The 23,056-nt window shown below is 39.8% G+C and overlaps 2 protein-coding genes and 1 pseudogene across 7 annotated transcripts; 1 reads left to right on the top strand and 2 right to left on the bottom strand.

The window, feature by feature from the left end:
- Positions 1 to 1,116: 1,116 nt before the first annotated feature.
- LOC124406738 (gustatory receptor for sugar taste 43a-like) lies at positions 1,117 to 7,878 on the bottom strand. 5 transcript variants are annotated; one of them, XM_046882303.1, is made up of 9 exons: positions 7,403 to 7,559; positions 5,027 to 5,222; positions 4,505 to 4,721; positions 4,037 to 4,370; positions 3,561 to 3,668; positions 3,006 to 3,280; positions 2,230 to 2,388; positions 2,060 to 2,115; positions 1,404 to 1,549 (listed from the first exon to the last, which is right to left on the bottom strand). In XM_046882303.1, exons 1-9 carry the CDS (start codon positions 7,431 to 7,433, stop codon positions 1,534 to 1,536), a joined length of 1,392 nt encoding a protein of 463 aa, XP_046738259.1. In that variant the 5' UTR covers positions 7,434 to 7,559; the 3' UTR covers positions 1,404 to 1,533. The 5 variants fall into 5 exon arrangements, 4 of the variants coding, with proteins under 4 accessions (XP_046738261.1, XP_046738257.1, XP_046738260.1 ...); XR_006929257.1 differs by having other exon boundaries at positions 1,437 to 1,549; positions 2,001 to 2,115; XM_046882305.1 differs by lacking the exons at positions 2,060 to 2,115; positions 7,403 to 7,559 and adding an exon at positions 7,862 to 7,878 and having other exon boundaries at positions 1,117 to 1,549.
- Positions 7,879 to 11,127: 3,249 nt separating this feature from the next.
- LOC124406737 (cytosolic 10-formyltetrahydrofolate dehydrogenase) lies at positions 11,128 to 19,426 on the bottom strand. 2 transcript variants are annotated; one of them, XM_046882299.1, is made up of 8 exons: positions 19,302 to 19,426; positions 18,473 to 18,535; positions 16,584 to 16,725; positions 15,868 to 16,102; positions 13,811 to 14,081; positions 12,896 to 13,716; positions 11,491 to 12,727; positions 11,128 to 11,456 (listed from the first exon to the last, which is right to left on the bottom strand). In XM_046882299.1, exons 2-7 carry the CDS (start codon positions 18,527 to 18,529, stop codon positions 11,491 to 11,493), a joined length of 2,763 nt encoding a protein of 920 aa, XP_046738255.1. In that variant the 5' UTR covers positions 18,530 to 18,535; positions 19,302 to 19,426; the 3' UTR covers positions 11,128 to 11,456. The 2 variants fall into 2 exon arrangements, with proteins under 2 accessions (XP_046738255.1, XP_046738256.1); XM_046882300.1 differs by lacking the exon at positions 19,302 to 19,426 and adding an exon at positions 17,602 to 17,654 and having other exon boundaries at positions 18,473 to 18,628.
- Positions 19,427 to 20,949: 1,523 nt separating this feature from the next.
- LOC124406529 lies at positions 20,950 to 23,035 on the top strand (annotated as a pseudogene).
- Positions 23,036 to 23,056: the final 21 nt, after the last annotated feature.

Here is a 23,056-nt window from a genome sequence, read left to right as displayed (position 1 = left end):
AGTACTTAGGATTTAATTGATCGGATATCTAGATAAGTCGATGTCGGATCAGTCATTTATTGGCTGTAAAATAAACGAGACTTTTATTTACGCTGGTATTAGACTTTCCGTCCGAACTGCGAACTGCTTTTTATTCGGATACGTTGGTATTGTATGTGATACAGTAATTCAATTTCACCGGAAATTCGATGGTGGCAATTTCGATGACAAGATTTTACCACTGTACCAATCATCAGTTCGAATAATTCCATGTACAGCTGCTAGTGGTAGATCAAAGCTATGATATTAATTGGATTCACATTTTATTCTTGGTATTTCCCTCTGTTCTATCGCAGCGATGTTTCAATTTCAAAGTTGCGTCTATTAAGCTTTCAGCGGTTAATATAATAGATGGAATTCAACTTGGTGCAGCATTGACTGCATTCGGTGAATAATTTCATGTGCTCTTGTCTTTACCAACTTTGTATATTTCGAAATATTATTTATTAACCCCCAACTATCGGTATTATCTGAATTCATATTATATTTGAAACTATATCTGTACTAACTCTGGTGCATCCGGTATTCAACGAATCCTTATTACTCTCGATATAGAGACCATACACTGTCGGGATTTCTAGAAGCTGAAGCAAAAAGACGGATGAGAAAAAGCAAATCTCCGAACACATACCTTTGTGTAATCTTTGCGCAGAACTCTATAAATCTGAAAAATAAGAATAGATTCCCATTTTTTGGGGGCTACAAAATAGAGAGAAATAAGGAATGGCACAGACGTTACTCTGCATTATACTGATATTGAAAAAGTTTGTTCGGAAAAATCACTTCACCCTTCACGGCCATCCGCCATTCTGTCCCTCGTTGTTACTTGCCTTGACGTATCCGATCCCAATACACATATTATCCTTTGTCAAAGAGATTGACATAAAATTTTGAAAAACAATTCGAACGCTGCCATATGTACTATACATCTTTCCTCGAATTCTCCCAGATTCTTCACGTTCAAAATTTTTCGAGAATATGAATCTTTTCATCATGAATGCACGTATCTAGTTCATCGTTTTGAAACACCGAGATATGAGCACTCGCAGATGCTTATATCTGGTCATTGCCATCACGGGCTCGAGTTTCATATGTAAGTTTTTTACACACAACGTGCGGATATATTAATGTTCCACTTTCTCTCCTCTCTCTCTCTCTCTGTATCGCAGAAAGCACTACATCCTGGAAATATCGCATCCAAAACACGACTCGAGGTTCGCCTGGTTCACAGTCGCATTATGAGAGTCCTCCTCTTCCTGCGAAACCCCGCGCTTCCAGTGCCGCAGTGACATATATTACATTATATTAAACTTGTACGAAACTCCTAATTACAACTGCGAAGGAATCTGAATTTGAGAGATTAAAGCTGCTTTGCCGTTGCGTTGTGGAGTGTCGTCGCGTTCCTCAACAGCATCGTCGCATTCTTCAGGATCGTATTCGTCTCTTTGGTGTCGTCGTCTTTTTGGAACTGTATAAGAATGACAAGGTAAGTAGTCACCGCTCCTGCGATCTGAAACAAAGAGCAAAACATCGCTCATCGTGCATTTGGTAAATGGATACCAAAAATTGCCTCATTGCCAAAGGATAATTATATATCGGACATTTGCCGAAAGACTTTCGTGATTCTTATAAACCGAATGAATCCCAGCATGGTATCAGTATCTCATAAAACAGAATTATATCCTGCGATACAATATTATTCTTGACGATATTCACCACGATAACGTTCCGTCAGTTTCTCCTAACTATCGATTATTTTATTGACTCGTACAATCTCAGTTTCTTCTGACTTCAATGCACGTCAAGAACTTTATTCGAGAGAATTGAACTAAGCATGTCTTATTGTTATCACCATTTTCCCAGGCTATAAGGATCATCGTTGAATTTCATTGAAAATTTTTTTGATCCGGATGGATCGTGATCACTCAAGATACGAATGGGATGGCACGAAAAAAATATACTCCAAGCATTGAATGCGGCTGGTTCACTTGTTCGTTCGATCGTGTATTTGTTTGCCTACCTCGTCCCTGTTCCTCTGTAGTGGAGCACTTTCAAAGGCGACAGATGTTGAGGGTCCTGAAGGGACAATAATACCGAAGCTCAAGTCGAACTTGCAAGTAGAGCACAGTTGTTTTTTCTGCCGAGTAATACCTGAAGGAGACTTGGCAGTGTTCTTACAACAAAGCTTACCGAAGTCACGAGCGATCTGTCCAGGGAACAAAGTCCACAAGCCGAGAATTCCAAAGGCCTGTGCAATAGTTGGAGAGAGAATATTTCTAATTGCTTCCGAACGTCTGGCTCCCAATTAACCGACAGCAGCTGACTCACGAGGACCGCCGTTCCCTTCGCCTGTAACCAGACAAGAAACCACTTTCTGAAAATTACTAGTATCGCTATTCTGCGTGCCTTCGCTTGGTCCTCGCGGTGTTCCATCGGACGACGTTTCCTTGAAATGAAACTGCTACGTAAGTGAGAAACCTCGACATTGATGATACGGGAGCAGGTCCTTGAGTAGCGGAATTCTCGAGCTACAAAATTCTGTTATTGCGATGTGTACATGTCGCAAGTACACGCAGACCCTTACAACGTCAGAGCTCGAGCTTAGACGTTCGTAAATTCCTGACGCTTAACAATAGCTGAAGCGAAAAGGTTACAACATTCTAATGCCCGGTTGAACGTGGACATCCGATCGATCTGAAATGGCCGGAAGTTGATAAATTTATGGGCCTAATATCTGCACTGGCGTAAATAGAGGCTATGCATATATATATATGTATAGGCTTGGATAATAACAAGTTTGACCAAGATTTGTTCGGAACTGTATGTTATATTGGTGTGGAGGTAATGTCTTTCAAACTACTAGCACAAGTAGCGATACTTGAATATTTGTTGCGAGCCGGCTGGGGATAAGAGACGCGCTCTTAAAAGTTCAGCAGACGGAGAATACTTGGGTTCGAATGATGTACCTGAACGGAGGCTGCGTAGCACGGCTGAACGACTATCAATAATCTGCCTACATGCCCGATGCACCACATCAGCTGAACGACGAGGAATATCTCGTTGTGGTCTCCATTGGCTTCCAGTATCAGAAAGTAGGGGGTGATAATTAGGTGAAGGAGGCAGGTGAGCACGGCAACGAGAGCTGGCAGGCCGAATACGCTGTTGATCACGAGCAACGTGTCTGACAATGAGGAATGGACTGTTACTAGGTCGTATATCATCTCCGCGGAATTGCTGCTGCCTGGAAAACGACCAACGTGTCACGTACTCGGTTAAAATGTGGGCGAAAAAAATTCATCTCTGCAACTTGGAACACGGATTTGGTTTCGGTGTGACTGTCAACTTTGTTTGAAAGGACTAAATCGCATTCCCAACGTGTAGATGTCTAGTCAAAGAAAAAAGTAGCTGATGCATTGAGATTTACAAGGGGTTTTAAGATAACGAGAAGGTTTCATAGAAACGTGGTATTAATTGTAGGAGAGATATGCAAAGTTGAAGGGAATATCTTGAACCGCACTTACCACTTCTGATAAGCTCTATGTCCGATATTTTCCGTATTCGAAACAAGGGTTCCCCTCTGAGATCCCCTCTGATAACAGCTCTGAATTTTCCGTGTTCGTTGAAGTCACCTGAGAAGAATTTGCGAAGAATTATAAAACTGGTCACTCATAACCACGTCAAGGACGAAGTAATAAGAGGATAAAGTAATTACAGGATAAGTGATCCCCAACAATCTTAAGCCGGGGTTTGAGCTAAATTATCGATTTGATCTAATCAAATTCCTCTGCGACGAACGACAAGAGGCAATTCTCATCGTCAAAGACTCGACATTACAAAAGCGAAACGGTAGCTGTATCTATAGTCACAGACTTCTTTGATCTCTGAAGAAGGAAACGCTGAAGTAGATTCTCAAGATCGCACCGCGTGACGAGATGCAAACTCTCTAGAGATGCGTGAATTAATAATATTGGATGAAAAAGTTTGAGGAAATATTCACCTGGGGTAAGATCGTTCGGAAAAAAGGATGCGAGGCGCTCGGTCTTCAACATATTTCCCAAACATTTGTTCAATCGAGCGAATCTCTGGCCCAAACTGTACGCAGCCAGTGCTATTTGAATCTCCATCATCAATACAGGGATGTACAAAAAGTACAGGGGTACGTAATTAATCGGTCCCCCGTCTTTTAGTTTGTTCATTTTTTTCGCTTGAATATCCCAGACGTAATAATCGATTATGGAAAGCGCGTTGAAGTAGATCAACGTCACGAACATAATGATTATACAGAATCTTCGAGTCTTTTTAGGCGATACGATGCCGAGCTTTTCGTCCACCTAAAATAATGACAAGCAACAGTTGGCAATCGTTTGATCTCAATGTCCTCTCAATTCAACTCTCAATATCCGGTAAAAGTCGTCTATGAAATCTAGTGAATGGTATTAAGTCATGAAAAACTGAGAAGCTTTACCTCGACGAGTCGATCCATGATGTTCTGTATCTTGCTCCATCTAAAAGGCGTGCCCAAAATCGAAATTGCCGCGAGTCCAGCGACCGCTATAATGTCACTACAAGTGACCACCACAGCCGTTTTCGATTTCATCCTCGTACTGTTTTCCCAACCGTAGTGAAGGTCTCTCCAGAGGCCCCAGAATTCCGCGCATATCAAGAGCAACAGCAGTCCCACACTACGATCATATTATCAAATTTCAGTCGACTTGCAGTGATGCGGTAATAAATTGCTAATTTGAGTAAACATTATCCCGGGGGGATTAACTCTGCACGGCATTCATTATTTCCATCGGGATAAAAAGTAAACTCTGCAGATTCACTCGGCGCTCGTGTCAAATTATCTTTGACGAGCCAAAGATACCGATTCAGATCTTGGATTTCTTATTCTAAGTTGGAAATTGTACAAATATAGTATACCTACATTACCTACACATCTACTCATAAAATTATCGGTAAAGTTGATATTAGAAATAATCACTACCTGTAAGTAACTTCGAGATAATTCAACCGTCCGCAATATCTTCCGGAGTTTAATTTAGTGAAGCTGACAGGAAGGAGACCCCATACTTTGTTGAAATGATAGGCCGGAAAGAGAGCCTGATAGAGATCGGATTTCACTATATTTTGGACGTTATCTGGATTGCGTTGGTTCTGGTTTTTTCCCGGCTGTGGTTGCTCTGCAAAGATAATAGTTCTGAGATATCTGTTCAATTCTATGGCATTTTCTTCCATCGTTATTGGCTATGAGTGTGATTTTGAGGAAGGACATATTCTGCCTTCTATCCTATTTTAGGTCTAAGCACTACCTCAGATATATTGTTCTATAAAAAATTGACGGACAGATTGCGGATGATCGGTTTGGAAAGTGGCTCCTTTGACGGAAGAACCATCTCGTGTATCACAGAGTATTCAAGCCTGACCCACGAACCGGAAGTTGGGATCTGGGAGCCGGCTATGCTCACCGATATAGGTGTGTCTGAAGCGTCAACCTTCTAACGTATCCAATATCCTGCAGGTTCTTCTATTTCAAACTGAACGCGAGATGTATCTTCAACACCGAAACCTCTGTTTGGATTTTCTACATGTTGTTGATAGCGTGAAACGAGATGTCTCGCATCGACTTGTGAGCTTGCGGATAACGTTGAAATGCGGTCCTTGGATCTTTTTTCATGTATTTCGGGTAATTCAACTTATCAACCATCATTTATAATCCACGACATTTTTGCTCGGATGTAAAAAATTTGGTATTTCAGTTATTTAACCCCGTTCGTGAAAATCAATCAGTCGTACGATTTGAACACAAATTCATGTTTAATAAAAAAAACTGCCACTTGATGTATTTATTCACGTCAGATTAGGTTGGATAATAATTGTTATTGAAGTCGATTGATGAGATGATATTTATCTGACGATGTATACTATAGGTGCTGTTTTGCACACAGTCACGTGTTATTTTTGTTCTGCACCATCACCGGGTTGTTTATTTCACCGCAGGAATATTACCAATCTGTCAGGCTTGGGTTGCACGAAGTTATATTGACTCACTTGAGTTTAGTTCATTGGTCTTTTCAAGTGAGGAAAATAATTTTCGTCTTCGTTTCGCATTGAATGTGCCGGAAGTGTCGAATAATTTTTTTCTATTTAAAAAAAGCTCTGTATGTTTCAGGGGACAAACTGCGGTACATATTTTATGTCACTTCATTCGAAGCAGAGTAAACTAGCAAACATGTCGTGCTGAACGACATTCATCGTTCGGACTTGTAAACACGCAAGTGTTCGTCCGTCAAAACGTCCATTCATGCATATCCTGCATTATTATATGCATTCGGAAAACCCGCACACCCGCTTCTGTCTTTAACGCATAAAATATTCGATTGATAGGAATGAATGTCGGCCCAAGCCGATCAGTGATTATACACGATCAACGATAACGGATTCTGACATTATATGGCGTATAATATACCGTGGAGTACCTAATTGACTCTGCTAGGTTCGTGTTCCTGTGTCATTGTTTGCAGGATTATAATCTCCCGTATATGAATATGACCATCGTTCAATACAGTATGGAAAAACTCCTTGTGTCGCGAGATCAAGATATTTATTATGAGGTCAGTTTTTGTTAAATAACAGTCGCTCTTGAGAATATTATATAGATCATCCTGATAATGGATAATACTTTTGGGTTCGCCAATTTAGTAGTGAATAGAGTGGCGGAAATTTTTCAAACACGCTGCAGGGGTGTCGAGGTGATTTTATTCACGAACTTGAAGGGTCCGATAATTTTCAAGGATTCAATATTTTTAATGCTCTATAATTCTTCACGTTTATATTCTACTCGAATTAAATATGCCGGTGTTTGTACCAAATATATTTCTAAGCGTGCCGAGAATTGAAAAGGATTGATCAAAAATTGAAATAAATTTCACAGTCTTAAAAGTAGATTTTTGGTGGTTTTTGTTTTTTGCTAAACATTAAATTATAATATCAACAATGCCGTATTTAATGTGATGATATTTTTTTCTGGCAAATAAAAAAGTTTCAATTTTTTCGAAAGGTACTTTCGTAGGTGGTTTCGTTATAATTAGTATATCAAAGAACTTTTTGCACGTGCCAAATAAAAATTCATCCCGCTACTTTTGCGTATTGCGATGATGATGACCTCCGATAGATGTTTTTTTATAGGATTTAAAAATGTGAAATAATCTAGATGTTGTAGACAAAATTGTATGCAAATAAGCCAATCACACTTCCTCAACCACGTACTTAATATTTCCATAATGATGTCGACTTGTGATCATCCAGGTATTTCAAATTTCGTCTCATTACCGTATGATTGAATATTAAAAATTTTACTCACTGTCGACGTCATCTCTCGCCGTGATTTGCATCACGATGCCGTTTTTTCATTCAAAAATCCGTCAGAACAATCGCAATAAATGCTTATAAAGCCCCGAGTGGAAAAGCAGCGAAGCGACGAACCGCCCGGTCTGACCACTCGTTAGTTACTCTACTAGAAGGTATGCTAACCGAGTGAAAGAAGACACCTTCGATCAGGTAGGGGTGAGCTGCTAAGCCGCATGCCATCAGATAAGTATAGGTGTTTATTACATCCCACCACCACCAGCGAAAAGCTCAATCACTTGTGTGTGCTGAGCACTCACAACGTCGCCGGACATATATTCCGGATTTTAGAAAGACTCTACATAAGTGCCAAACACGGCATTGACAGACAAGTTCTCGAAATTACGGAAGCCTGTGTCACCGCGACTGATGACAAATGACAAGTGAACAAATGTCAAAGCTTGGTGTAAGATACCTTTGACCGTTTTCGAAGGCGATTTATAAGTGGTTTCAATTTATTGGGAAGTAAAAAAACAGCTGATAATGAAATTTCGTCACATTTTTAGGTAAAGTTTGTCGCTGGTTCTGTGGCAAAAGAGTTTAGATTTTCAAAGTAAAAAATTCACGTATTCTCAACATTTAATAGTTTTTGTAGCGGTCAGGTTTTATTGGCATATTCAAATAAATTTTCGCTCTGTGTGTCATCCACCTATAATTTGAACTCGTAATGTTTAAACAATCACTAGATGCGAGCTGCAATTGAGCGACGGTACTGTTAAATACTTTCGGCCAACTTGGTCTGATCAAACCGCGCTGTTACTACTGCGGTATATTTCCAGTAGTAAACTCTTACCGCAATGAAAGTGCTAGATCGCGCAACTTTAATCACCGCGGGAAAATGACTAGCTAACGATCTACGTTGACGCAAGAAATTAATGACCAGTTATATGGCAGTAATAAAAGTATGGGTTATTACTCTTTGCGTGGGAAAATGCATCTTGCGGAAAACAAGCTTTTATCTCGTCGAGTGATATCGTCTCAGCATTCACTGCAATATGCACGAGCCCTGCATATAGTATCAAAATTCATCCGTCTTGCTAGAAGTGTTGTATGTCTAAATTTTCCGGAAAAAACTCTATATTTTCTTTGATAGTGTGTATTCTATTACATGTATCTTTTTTTGAGAGAATGATAGACATGTAAGTTCTCACTGGCATGCAATACACTATATAAGAAGAGCTCACATGGAGGCAGAAGAAATATAACACGGCGTAAAGAATTTTGGATAAAATAGCGCAAATATCGGTTGGATTTAGGCCATCGAAAGGTACCGAAGCCTGAAGAACACCGGCAGTTGGATCTTATGTTAGCCAACCTTGCTAAACATTTGAATATATTTTTTGAATTCTTTATAACGGTGATAATTTGCATCTAAATTATTTTGGAGCGAGGGAATTTCTTTTCAGGTGCAATTCAATGAACGTAAATATATGACGTGTTCGTAATACGTACGGAAAACATGTATTTCGTGAAAAATAACCTCGGCAAAGATTTGCGTGCTGCAAAGTATAATATGCAAGAACCTTCACGTATGTAAAACCGTATTTCTTGGTTTCGTATTGGTCGATCGATTGATAGCTTAAAACTGTCTCTGTTGACGAATTTAGATTAATCCTTGTCAAACGAATGATTAACTTATTTGGCAGATGATCTATCGTTTCGATATCTGTTGTCTGGTTACTTCGGCATTTGATCTCTATATGGATGTACTATATATTAAATCTTACTTATACCACCTGATACGTTCATGGAATGTTCTATTAATCCCGTTCAGGAATTTTGCGAGTTCAACGATAATGACATTCAGAAACCTACAATCCTTTGAAATCTTCAGTGGCTATTCAGTCACAATGTTCTGGCTATTCGGTAATTCAGATTAATAAATATTTAAAAGATTTGAGAGTGAAGGAAATAGCATGCAACAAAAATCTAAAAACCAATAAAGTTCATAGAATTCCTCTCACTTTAGTGTCAGTAAAATCGAAGTTATGTGGTTGGCAGCATGCTCAAATAGCTGAATGCAAACGTCGGGTAAAACTTTGTCCAGAACGGTTTCGTCTTCATTTTACTGAATATTTTACTCGTGTGCTTTTCTATTTTCTAAAATAAATAGGTTTTGAGGAGAAAAAAGTGGACTTGATGTCTCTGTTTACGAGCGGTCAAGAAAAACTGCCACAGGCATAACACATCGCCTTGGCCGACCCGAAATTACAGGCGCTACCGTCTTTTACGTCTCTTCTAAATAGAGGCATAAAATCCAATATTCCCTTCTAGAAATCGATCATTTGTTAAAGTGAAATGGCGCTAGTAAACCGGGATATCAGGCGAAATCGTTTCTTCGAAATGCAGCCACCCTTGCAGATATTTTACGTTTCAAAGAAGTTTGAATACCCATAAATATAATCAGGTGAAAACACTACTGTAACCGTAGTACTTGGCCGATCGTAAAATGAAATTCATGCTCTAATTGAAACTTCCGACTACACTTCAACGGTTATTTACCGACCACGAAACAAAAGATACGATAAATTACCGGTTTCACATGAAAACATCAGGGGCATCGAGTATAACGATCAAAACAACAGTAAACTTGTTTGTTTACGGAAAACGACATTCTGGTACGTATTTTTCTGCAATTAATAACAGGTGACGGAGGCGTTATTAGCAACCTTATTCGCGCCTCTAGAAACGAAATTGACTCGTCAGTAATGATTTGTTGGATCATTAGCTGTACAGCATATACCTTGAATAACACTAATGATTTCTTATCGTAACGGTTGGTCAAATTTAAGCTTCTGACATCGCGTGTCAGGCATGTACGAGCTCCGAGTCTGTACGAAACAAGAACAATTCTAGCCCATTAATCATGATGCTGTAGCAATTCGCACAACATCGAAAAATGATGGTGCTTACTCACCGTTTCTTTAACCATAATATCTGTCCCACGCACGATGGTTGTCGGCTTTTCACTTTCCATCCGTAGCACTATATGTGTACGATATGAAGTATTCATTGTAATGGCTCCTGAAAATATGCACATGTGTCCGCCACAAAAGGGATAACAGGTACTGCTGTGGACTAACACTCAAATATCTCTGCAATTTTTTTTTTTTTGTCACTATTTTTACATGAGTTGTTTGTCCCGCGCAGCCGTCGCAGTGTTCAGCATAAGCTGAATTATTCATGTTCCAAACACTCTGCAAGGACCAAATATCATAACATTTGCTTCACGCCGTGGTTTTGTAATATACCATCGTCGCAAACATACTTGGTTCATGGAGAAAATAAACAAAGTAGACTTTACTCAAAACTGCTGGGAAAGAGGGCCACATCAAGATTTTTTGTAACTAACACTCATCACAATTGTAATTTTTACTATAAATGTAATGGATTTTCGTTCACGCGCAACTATTTTCACTGTTTTTGAAGTAAATTTTGCATTTTACTAAAGATATTTTACCAAAAAACTTGATGCCTCTCTCTTCTCGTGCAGTTGTAAGTAAAATCTGCTATTTTATTCTCTTCGTGTTTGTATCACAATTTTTAGACGAATGGCAATACTATCAAGTTCTCTTCTCTCAAGCTAGTGATAAAAAAATATATCAAAATGGTAGCGCTTTACATTACCGTTAGCTGATGTTCGAGGATCGAGGTGTATAGGTGTATATAAGAGTTTAGACATTATTTTATAAAAGTATTTTTATATAAATAACGCATCCATACACTTACACATACGTAATAAAATTTAACCGTAATTTGATAGTATATGAAAGATGTAAAAAAGAATTGTATAACAAATATTTAAACGGGTGTCATCGAGTAAAATGATGTGGCATAAACCCAGAGATCATTTATACTGCCCGCATCATGCATGATGTTAAATCCCAGAAAATCAGTATAATTTTCAAATAGGCACGGGAAAGTTATGTATTTTCTTAAGATCTTCTTTTCAATTTTTGTCGAGTTGAAACTGCAGCAATGAGACGAGTTTCTCCGCGATAATGAGAGATATTTTGGTGTCAGCGTTGAGTACAATGATGTAATCTAGTATTCAATGGTGATAGTCTTAGTCTTGAGATACTCGTTGAGAGCTTCCTGTCCGAGGTCCTTGCCGAACCCGGATTGTTTGAAGCCACCGAAGGGCGCAGCGACGTCAGTTTTGTTGTAGGTATTGACGAAGACTGTACCAGCGTCGATCTTTTCGGCGAACCTGAGCGCCCTGCTGACGTCCTTGGTCAAAACCCCGGAAGCAAGACCATACTCAGTGCTGTTCGCTCTCCTGATCATGTCGTCCATGTCTTTCGCGTGGAATTTGGATATAACCATGATGGGGCCGAAGGACTCCTCCTTGGCGATGAACATGTGGTCCTCGACGTTGCTGAATATCGTTGGCTGGAAATACCAGCCAGGAGTGTCGAGACGTTTTCCACCGTACTCGAGCTTGGCACCCTCTTCGACCCCCTTTTGGACGAATTCGATAAGTTTGTCCATGTGCGCCTTGTGATTTTGGGGCCCATGAGAGGTCCGCCTGTTCAGCGGATCTCCAATCACGATTTTCTTGGTCTCCTCGACGACCCGACGAACGAACTCGTCGTGGATCGTCGCCTCGACGAAGAGCCGTCCAGCCGCTATGCAGTTCTCTCCTTTGTTAAAGAACACGCTGTTCATTCCGGTTCTGACCGCGTGCTGAATGTCCGCGTCATCGAATATGACCAAAGGACTTTTGCCGCCCAACTCGAGGGACACCTTCTTCAGGTTGCTCTCGGCGCAGGACCTCATGATCACTTGTCCGATCTCCGTCGATCCGGTGAATCCCAGCTTCCTGACGAGTGGATGAGTGGCGATCGCAGTTCCGGTGATGGAACCTGATCCTGGAACGATGTTGATTACTCCGGGCGGAATTCCGGCCAAAGCTGATAACTCGGCGAACTTCAGAGCGGTGAGGGGAGACACTTGAGCCGGTTTCATTACCACCGTATTACCGGCGGCCAGACAAGCCGCCATTTTCCAAGACAGCATCATCAGCGGATAGTTCCATGGTGTTACAAGACCGCAAACACCGATCGGCTCTTTTTTCGTTATTGTCAGATTACGGTTTGGCCGCGCATGCGAAATCGGTATTGTAGAACCTTGAATCTTGTCACACCAACCGGCAAAGTATCGCCAAGTGTCTATGGACATCCCGACGTGCGTTTTGAGCGCCAGAGTGTAAACCGCGCCGGAATCTATGCTCTCGATCGTCGCCAATTCCTCTTTGTGCTGCTCCATCAAGTCAGCTAATCTGAAATCAAATATAGCACTCTTCATTCAATCAGAACATGACGTGACTTCGTTTCCGTTGCAGTGATTTAAGCAGAAAATTAAATCGCTTGTAATTCTCCAAAAAGATGATGTAGAAAAAAAAACGCACCGAATAAAGCATAGAATAATTTAAACATCGCTAACTTACTTGAAGAGTAGCGTAGCTCGTTCCCTGGCGCTGATCTTGCTCCACTCACCATCCTCGAAGGCAGCTTTAGCGGCCTTAACGGCTCTGTCTACGTCGTTAGCGGACGAACTCTCTATGGTGCAGATGACGGTCTCGTCGTGCGGGTTTACCGTATTCAGAGGTTTACCCTCACCGTTGATGAATTCCCCGTTTATGAAGAGTTGCCTCGGGAACTTGACGTCCATGTTGTTAACGTGTAAAGTTACAGCGTCGTACTTGATTTCCTTCAAAGCGGAGGCACCTCGGCCAGCCAAAGCGACGACGACGGCGAATTGTTGAAAAGTGGGTGCCATGAAGACGTCCGTGTTTTGCAGAGTGACGCCAAAGTTCTCTTTGACCTCTTCGACGAGTCTGACGACGTCCATGCTCCCGGCACCGGATGCAAAGAAGTCGGTACTGTCATCGACGTCGATGTTTAGTATGCTTCGCCACATGGCCCGTATGGCCTCAGTGTTCTTCTTCTCCTCCTCCGTGAATTCGATTGACTGAACCTCGTCCGCTGCCTTTCCAAACTTACTCGCAGGCAACATTTTTGAGCCGATCTTCAACCGTTCGATGTTCACAAGCTTTCCGTCCGCCGCTTTTACCAGGAGACCAGCTCCGTGGACGATACCTTCTTGCCCGCCAACATCAACCACGTCACCTTCAGGCTTGGATGCTGTCCATACGGAGGAGCCGAACAAACGAGCCTCTTCACCGTTGATCAATGTCCAGGCACCCGGAGTACTGTCCAAGGCTCTGATAAAGTTGTGCACACCCTCCGCCGACTTTTTCCAGTCAACCTATTCACACGACGTGATATTGTAGGAGGCAAGTCGGATTTGGAGTTGTAATAAGGCTACGAGGAACAACTGTGACGCGGAACCCAAGACTCACCTGCTGCAATTCCTTCTTGTTGAGCATCGGGTCGTATGTGGCACCTACTTCGGTTTGCTTGATTTTTGGCGCGATTCCTTTGGCAACGAGGTTCACCGCCTCACCCATCGCGGTGACACCTTCCGGGTAGAGGAATCTGTTGTATATCGTGTCAAGGGTGTCGTCTGGCTCCAATCGGCAAGAACGCTGAAGCAAAATTGGTCCCGTATCAAGGCCGTCGTCAGCCCAGAAGATCGAGAATCCAGCTTCTTTGTCACCTTCGATGAGTGTCCTGAAATACCGAAAAAGCTCACATCTTCACCAGTTCATCCCTTTCCTTGTACATTCCGTATGCATGTAGCATATCTGATTTCAATACTTTTTTATTCATACAAACCATTCAAGCGCAAACTGCGAAATATTTCCAAATTTAGAATAAGAAGATAAAGATATTATTACTACGAAACGTTTCTGCGAGTTCATGTATCATAACTGACCCGATACAAAACTAGTTATATAAATAATTATATAATACGTAAGCATTGAACGATATCGACTGCGAGGCTAACGTCAAAGTTATTTAATCGATTGCACAATGCCTGTGAATATTGCATACTTAAAAACGGACGAGGTATGGCATACAAGAATTTTGTTAAACTCTAGCCCAACGGATTTTATTTTGGTCAAATACCTATGTGAATATTGATTTACGCTGCTGCCTATAATTTTCATATCATAATCGGGTAAACTAAGCTCAATTGTCAAGGAAAAATAATTTTTTTAACCTTACAACATTCGTTCTGATTTGAGCACCCCGCTATCAAACGACTATATAACGTCTGGCTTCAAAGAGATTAGCAGATACAGCAAACCAAATGAAAAGTAAACAATAAATTATCGCACCATCGCGATTGGATAGCCACTTACATAATAATCAAATTTATTAATAACAAGATAACGCGTAGATAAAGTATGTGACGAGGGTAAGTAAAAAAGTCAAGCGCGTCACCAAATTCCGTTGTGAAGTGACACAACGCGACCTGTAACGATGTTTGAATTTTTCACGTAACCGTCAAGGTCAAGTAACGATAAGTAGCTTCATGTATTTAAATTTTGTAGAAAACGTAAAGAATTTGTTAGCCTTTAGGTTGACCGATTAAATCGTATTGCAGGTTCGAGAAACCATTTTTATAGATTATCATATAATGATTAATGTGAATGACGACTGAGTGCGATTATGCGACATTCGCAAAATTTTCCACACAGTAAGATTAAAAAAAACTGTGAATTCTCGTTACTCAATATCCACGATTATCGTACGTGGTGGCTTGCACTTTTCAAGTTGGAGGATTGTGGAAAAATTTAGCTAGAGAAGTAATGCGATGCTGATGAAAGCTCTGGGCCTACTTTTTGAAAAATTGACTGCACATATTGTACACATGACACGACAAGCATGCCATCAAAGATGAACGACGATCACTGGATCAGCACATGATCCAAGCGATAACAAGGTGCTGTGACCTTACTGGAAAAAAAATATGTAGTGCAACAGCTGTTCAAATTGTGGTGACGTGACTGCGTGGGCGTTTTCGATGCGTTTTTCAAGCTACGACATTTTTTTAACCGCTTTCTCTGCACGGAGACTAACAACACACGATCCTGAGAGTTTGTTTCTCTTAGCCTACTTGTTGGCATAATTCAACGCAAAACCGGTTAGAACCACTTCGACTTCGCCGCACTCGTGCTACAGGTCGGGATCGAGCAATGAACGAGGAAATGCGAATGCACCCGTAATTTTCTACCGCGATTACGTTCACGGTTTACTTTTTACACGTGTTGGTTCTCGGGGTTCTAAACCACTGCACACCTTTCACATCTGCACTGACCACGACCAAACTACCGATATCTGACTACCTGATACGAACCGAGGTTCGACTGGCTGCAAAAATGATCACTTCATTGGGAAGTTTGCTAGATGAGTAGACCATAAAAACCAAATATTGTATACGCAGGCTGCGAATGAAGACACTCCATGGTGGGTGAAATACTCGGATAACGATTTGGGTGAAAAAACGTACCAGCTGATAGCGCTCGCTCCACGATGACGAGGCAATATGGATGGATGGTAGCAGATGCTCTGGTAGCGTGGATGGTTTATAACTTCCATGGGTATAAATTGACTGCAGAATGGTAGAACGTTCAGGTCGATATCCAGCCCTTTGTAGATGTCCAGCACCTCGGGAAGGGGGACCCCCTTGCTTCGCCATGCTTTGATCTTGAATACGGGAGTGTTGTCAGCTTTTGCAATTGCGGCTGAAAATAGGAAACCGAACGATGAGCGACTTAACTTTCGTCAATGTCACTGCGAAGCGGTCAAGAGTTGCAGCTGATTAATCAGAGACGATAGAAACTCTTTTCTTCGTCGTGTCTTAGAATGCAATCGACGTTTTAGAGCTCCAAATTTATACATGGTAATCATTAGCCGATGGCATTAACGCTGTTCTTCGTGCAGTTAAATGGCATTTTAATATCATGGAGCTATTTGCATATTCAAGCTTTCGTGAAAGTGATAAATTAAACGCTCGTTGACTTGAGTCGAGCAAGCGAATCACGATTACGAAGTAAGGTCACTCACGTTTCACGATTGCATTTTGATTACGTAAAACGTATATATAGACTTGAACGATTGAAATAGCGACTCGACGTATTATGCTTTGTTTTCCTCCGGCTCGATGACCCCATAAACTATTGCAGTAGTCATATATACAGTTCGAACAGGCGTGAGTTCACTCACCTAACGGATCCTCGCGATTGCCCTTGTCAGGTATCGTAAACACGCCACTGATTTGATGCCCATCTTGTCGCAGGAGTTTGTAGACGTCGGCAGCAAAATTACTTTGGCCAATGATCGCTATTTTCAGCTGCGCCATTACCGCCTGTATCAATATACGGTTATTTTTTGAAAAGGAGACAAATTCCCGCTACCAACTTGCCGGTAAGTGAATGACAATGAGCCTATACAATAGTGACGATAAATAATACGAAAATATATTTTTTTAAATGACTAAGGGTTTATTCGAAAAAGCAGATAATGATGGGTTCGTTATTACATGATATCTAGGAATTGTGCAGCATATAGGAACGGTTCAGAAGAAGGATGCCTGAATGAAGGTAAAGTAGAGATATTGAGTCTGGAATAAATTTAACGACATCATGAGGAATGAATAGGTGAAAAAATTAAAAATCTTTCATTATTATAATTAAAAAATAATTGATATTCTAATCCTTCATAAAATATATCGACGTTAGAATAGACAAATAAAATGTAAAAGTCAAGTTGCATAAATATGAGGATACTGCAATCGTCAAAGCTGTACATTTGTGTATACTAAAAAAGAATTGAATCAATACCGTGTGCGTGTGTTTAAAAAACCGTCTGACATGTTGAGAAAATAAAAATGAGAAAAAGACAAGCAAAGTCAATCGTACAACCAAAGGCGTGTAAATACTGCAAAGTTAAAAATATGAAGCAATGGCATGAAAATACCGGTTAGTGGTGAATAAACGTCAACGTATTCACAGTGCTTGCTATTAGTCGGCAGCCATTTACACACGTATTCTGTGTTTGAAAGAGACACAGTTATATTGGCTTAACGGGGGCGTTTTTCACTGATTGCTTTTTTCAGCTTCTATTTGTTATGATTACACTATGTTAATTATATTCGTTTTCTTAACCCATCGAATAACCATTGAGGATGACTGCTATAGTCTAATAGAAAGCACTGGTCATCGGTCAATATGTCAATACATACCCAATTAAAATAAAGAAGAAGCAACCAAAAACAACACTAGGACCCTAGAAAGACTGTAAAGAAATAGACAAAACTATTAGTAATTACGATAAAATGTGGAAGAAGACACCGTTGATGCAATTTCTGTAATCCAATTTTTCACTTCAAGTACGGACGATAAAACAACAACGAAATATAAAGGGGTGCAAAATTTTTCACTGCGGTGCATAAGAAGAATAAAAAAACATCACGAAAGTGCTGCCAAGCAAATCATAGTGTATAAAAATTGTTACTCCCAACTCCCAATTGAACATTAGGTAAATAAATTCACGTAATTTATTAGCACTGATTTTTTTTTTTTTTTTTTTTTGTACATACGTACAATTTAAAATGGACTACTTTAACTGATCGTTGCGTGAAAGATTGGTAAACTTGTACCAAATACGACACTTACTATTGCATATTAGATCTAGTCAACACGAAAGTATTTACACAGTGTTCACCGAACTACCAAATTAGAAATAAGCGTTTCGCTAGCGAATTGGGTTACCGGTGTAAATACAGATTGTTACTGTTATCGTCGGCCGTATACCAAAGTAAACACGATACCGCAAAGCAAGTTAATCAAATTGTCTGTGTCGGATCAATAAGAGAACCAATTTGACCTGTGAAAAGTATTGGAAAGTATATAACATACGTTTATTCATGAGATTCCAGAACCAAAGTATTGAGTATCTAATTACGAATTTCGTTAATGACCGATAATTTAAATTCCATTGCAAATCTACGCAAGAGCAAAACTATTTCCAATTACTTGATGCGTTTACAAAATTATCCGTATTATAATTTACATAGTCGAGAGGCTGGTATCAATTCGTATATAATCACTTACAGCAGCAGCAGTAGCGAACGTACGCCTCGTTGAGTAAAATATTCTTGTGCCCAGCATCAGGTCTGTAAAACAAACAGTTTAAATGTCCCCTCGACGTCGCTTTGTTAAAACAATTTTAATTCGCCGTATAAATTGACTCCACCGATTGTAAGTGTGGCCGGAGTTCTCCCAGTGGGACTTAGCTACGCATAAGGTTGACTGAACTACAACTGTCGAGCGATCGCGGCTTATATAACCGTCTACTATCTAGAGGCCAAGACCTTGGTCCCCCATATCCCCGCTACTTTCTCATGAGTAGGTGATGCCAATTTATTTGCGATTGTAGTTCGTCTTCGCTAATTTTCTTCCCATTGGGTAAACTATAGTGGAGGGCTAATCGCCAGAGTTGTGTTCAGGTGACTGTCGAGTCTAATGATGGCGATCCACGGATGCAATAACTGGAGTATTTGCGAAAATTCAGCTACAGAATGATCGTATGATTCGATAATTCTTCAAGAGCACCAGAACCGTTATGAATAAAATAAATACAAAAGTAGAATTTAAAAAAAATGTTTTGAACGAATCTACTTTTTTTTAAATCTCTCAATGCTTATCAGAATTCTTTTTTCCGCGTTAATTCTACCACGGGTAATCATTTTATCAATTAATGAAAGTCTTTCAACGGTAAACCGAGTGTTTGAATACCCAGGTCCACGCGCCACATTTCAATTTGACAATGAGTACGTCACTCGCGAATGCTTCGAAAAGTGTGCCGCCGAAATCGGTGGCTTCTGCCAATATACACTCTTTACGATAATGTTAAATACCGACAATACACATTCAGGCTTACCCTGTTTATCCTGTATATATTCTGTAAAATAAATCCCCGTTAAAACCTCCCAGCAGAAACGAATGCCTCTTAATCACTACACGCTACTTAAGGCACTGATGGGACTCGTGGTTGTAACGAAAAAGGACGCCGTTTTACAGAAATGCACAGCCACAACCACGCGCAGCTTTTTCCGCGCATTTGATGGATCGATACGGCCTGAAGGAACCGAGTCTGCAAGGTGAAAGGGTACCCCGAGGATTCAATCCTGAAGGGGTTCATGATTACCACCGTGACGAAAATTCAAAAACTCACGGTAATCCATAGCGATTGACAAAGTTGCGAATATACTTCAGCCACTCTATCGTTTACTGTTTATGACTTATGATTACAGAATCGGAACATGACAGTGCGAGAGTGACCACGCTTGCGTCATTGAGTAGGTCCCTTTAAATTTTTTATCATTTGGGTAATCTACTCGTAGACAGTTTATCGCAAAAATTGTGTAATAATATTGTAATATTCCATTTGGGATTCACGATTTAAAATGTGAATTCGCAGTGAAAATAAATACGTACAAATAATGTTCTCATTTTTTGAGTTGTCTAACCTCCTCCCCCTCCCCCTCTCCCCCTCTCTCTCTCTCTATCTTTCTCTGTCTCTTTTTCTCTAAATGCTGGATACATTACTTCGTGGCATTTGATTTCCGCACGTCGATGAAACCTAGTGAAAGATTAGTCATTCTGAAAAAAATATCGATGTTCTCAACTCTAGGCGAGGATTTGTGATCAAATATCTTATATTAAATTGTGAAGAAAATCAAAATCAGAATCAAAATTCAATGGAATATGAATTGCTTTTGTTATTATAGAAGAGAAACAATTTCTAGACTTATCGAGCAGGAGGGTTATTAAAATGTACATGTTCAACTTTAATTGAGTCAAACCTGGCGATAGCAAAAATAATACTACAGCATGTAGTTTCATCGCTAATTTATAATTTAGTGATTAATTCCAAAGCAATTTGAGTTTATTACGAGGTCGTCTAAGTATTGCAAGTCTAGAAAATATATCAAATATCTAGTCATCGACACAAGATGAAGCTGGTGAGATCCGGTTCGTCTTGAATGGTTATCGGTATCAGAGCTCAGAGAGCATTGATAAGGTGTTTATCATTCAACGTATTCCGGTTAAACCAGTTTTGCTATTTCCAACAAAGTGCAATCACTGGGCCCCCAACCGACCACTAAGAGTGGTTGAAATCTTGCGCAATAACGGTGAAGGGGAAGAGGGGGAATTATGAATACGAGTTAAATTAAAGATAGTCCGATAGTCGTTAACGAGAGAGCAAAAAAAAAAACCTTGGAATAATCTCTGAGTGAACTAGATTTGCGGTATAACGCAAATTTAGTAGTGCCGGCCGTACAAACATCGCAGTGTAAATTTCCAAAAAGATATTGACCAATAAAAACTGTGTGAACCTTGGTTCAACTACGTTAAGGCTTTTGTAAATTTTTTAAACTGTCTGCAAACATATTGATTGAATTTTTAGATGACTATGAAACTCTTGTGTACACTCACAGAGTTACTTTGAAAGTTAACATAATATCGTTAAGGTTTTACGTTATAATTGGACATTCAACTTGTCAAAGTTAATGAATTTTCTTAGGATGCTTCTTGTTAAAATAAAGTCGAATCAAAGCAACAGCAACGGGGTGTTGAAATTCGATAACATTTTTAGTTACTCCATGACCAGCGAGGAAGCAATAAAACCAGTCAGTAGGTCAATTGACTACAACCGGGAAAATTTTTTCGGAATAAAAAAAAATAAATGATTCGTGTATACAACGTACCGAGACGAAATCGAATCACAGTTTCTCAAGAATTTGCACCGATAACATTAATCAGCCGAACAATCGGTAGTTTTTCGTTGAAAATCAAAAACGATTCGGGTGTTCAGGTACTCCTCCTCCAAACTGACGTACACTTACAATTTGAATCACATATGGTTGAGGTAGCATTCCGATTGATACAACGTGAGTCCTAGATCACTAAAAGGCTTCAACTTACAGGTGTTCGTACCATCGAGTTGTTCAATGATCTACTCGATCGTTTTACAGGATTAACTTTCGTTAACATGATATACGTACCTCAGATGACGTTAACTGTGGGTCAGTTTATGAATCATGGTAAGAACAGCACTCAGAGCAGAACGTTTCGGAACAAAGAGTTGAAATCGGTGGCTCCGCCTTTATTTATCAGGTTGATGAATAGCATAGTGATGAGTTTGATGGGATAATCGAGCCAGATAAATAATATTTTTTACTTAAGGCATTACTTGCCACCGGCATTTACTGCGTTGAATGCGATCGACGGTTTTCTGGATCTGAAACTGATGCAACGTCTAACGAACGTTCACACTATTTGGGCAATTTCTGTATATATATACTTACTGTATATAATACTTCTGTTCTGGCGGAAATTCAATTTTTGGCATTGTGCTGCCTGCTTAAATCAAGATTTGAGAGTATAAACCACAGATTTGTCGAAATTTTTAAACTTTTATATAGATTTAAAAAAGAAATTTATTGCAAACGAGGAACCTCGTTTCAAACCCAAACAGAACTTGCTGCTTGACGTACCGATAACCGTGTAACACCATTGGAACCTTGCAATTAGGGCATTAACGCCTATGTGATGTTCTTGACCAAGCTAATTACATGTTTCAGGTAAGCAAATGTATCGGCTTTTCCTAATTTCCGTCCACTTAAATGCGTTAACTCGCTTTATGAAAACTTTTTTCAGATGCAGCTCTGCTTCTCAGTCAGTGGCTGTTCTCTCAATCTGCTGTTTAACATGTACTCGTTCTTCTCTGGGGGCGCCTGGCTCAGACGAGATAACTTGAATCCCACAGGCTCGAGCACTACCACAAATACAGCGCTGAATAATCCACTTATTAACTTGTCATGGGGGCTTTATTAATTAATTAGATTCTTGTCCATGACTGCCATGGCATTGAAGACTAGTAAAGCAGCCAAACACGCGCTTGTTCACATCCTGAATATCAGGAGAAGCGGAATAGATTTTGCTACGAAAGAAGAAGTGAGTTGTGAGAGGATATAACTAATTATACAGTATATTGGTAAAGTGCATGATAAATTGAGAATTCAACAGAATCATTCAAAATCATGTTTTTCGCATAATTGGGCATAATAATCAAGTTTGTATAGCAAGCGGTCACATGATGATCATACGGTTAGCTTTATTTCAGATAAACTTTTTATCCGTGAGAGTAAATATAGTTCCACGCAGATGCAGGGACATATAATACGAATTTAATAAGACCACATGAAAATCTTGCATCATTTATTAGCCATGTTGCACAGATCTACGACTTGACTGTAATCTGACAGTGATTTATATCGTGTGACTGTTTGTAGGTAAATAAAATTGTTATCTCCGAGCATTTTGGTTTAAATTTACTAACATTTTTCTTGAAGATTTACAATAATCCGTGGACCGGGTACGAGGGTGAATTAAAACCGGAAAATTAACATTTGACTACTTTAAAAATCACCTTTGTAAAAATTAGTTTCACATTCCCACTTATTGATAGTGTAGGAATTCCGATACTGTACAGTATAGAGGATGAATACCGCTTAATTTTTTAGCTAAACTTCTTCTACGACCACGTTCCAGGGAGAAAAGTTGAATTTTCTAGGTTTATTCAATTTGGATATTAAATTAATTTCTTAAGATCTATCATATTTATTAACG

This window comes from Diprion similis, chromosome 6 (assembly GCF_021155765.1).
Source record: "Diprion similis isolate iyDipSimi1 chromosome 6, iyDipSimi1.1, whole genome shotgun sequence".
NCBI classification, from domain to species: domain Eukaryota; kingdom Metazoa; phylum Arthropoda; class Insecta; order Hymenoptera; family Diprionidae; genus Diprion; species Diprion similis.
This window is presented reverse-complemented; position numbering and strand designations above follow the sequence as displayed.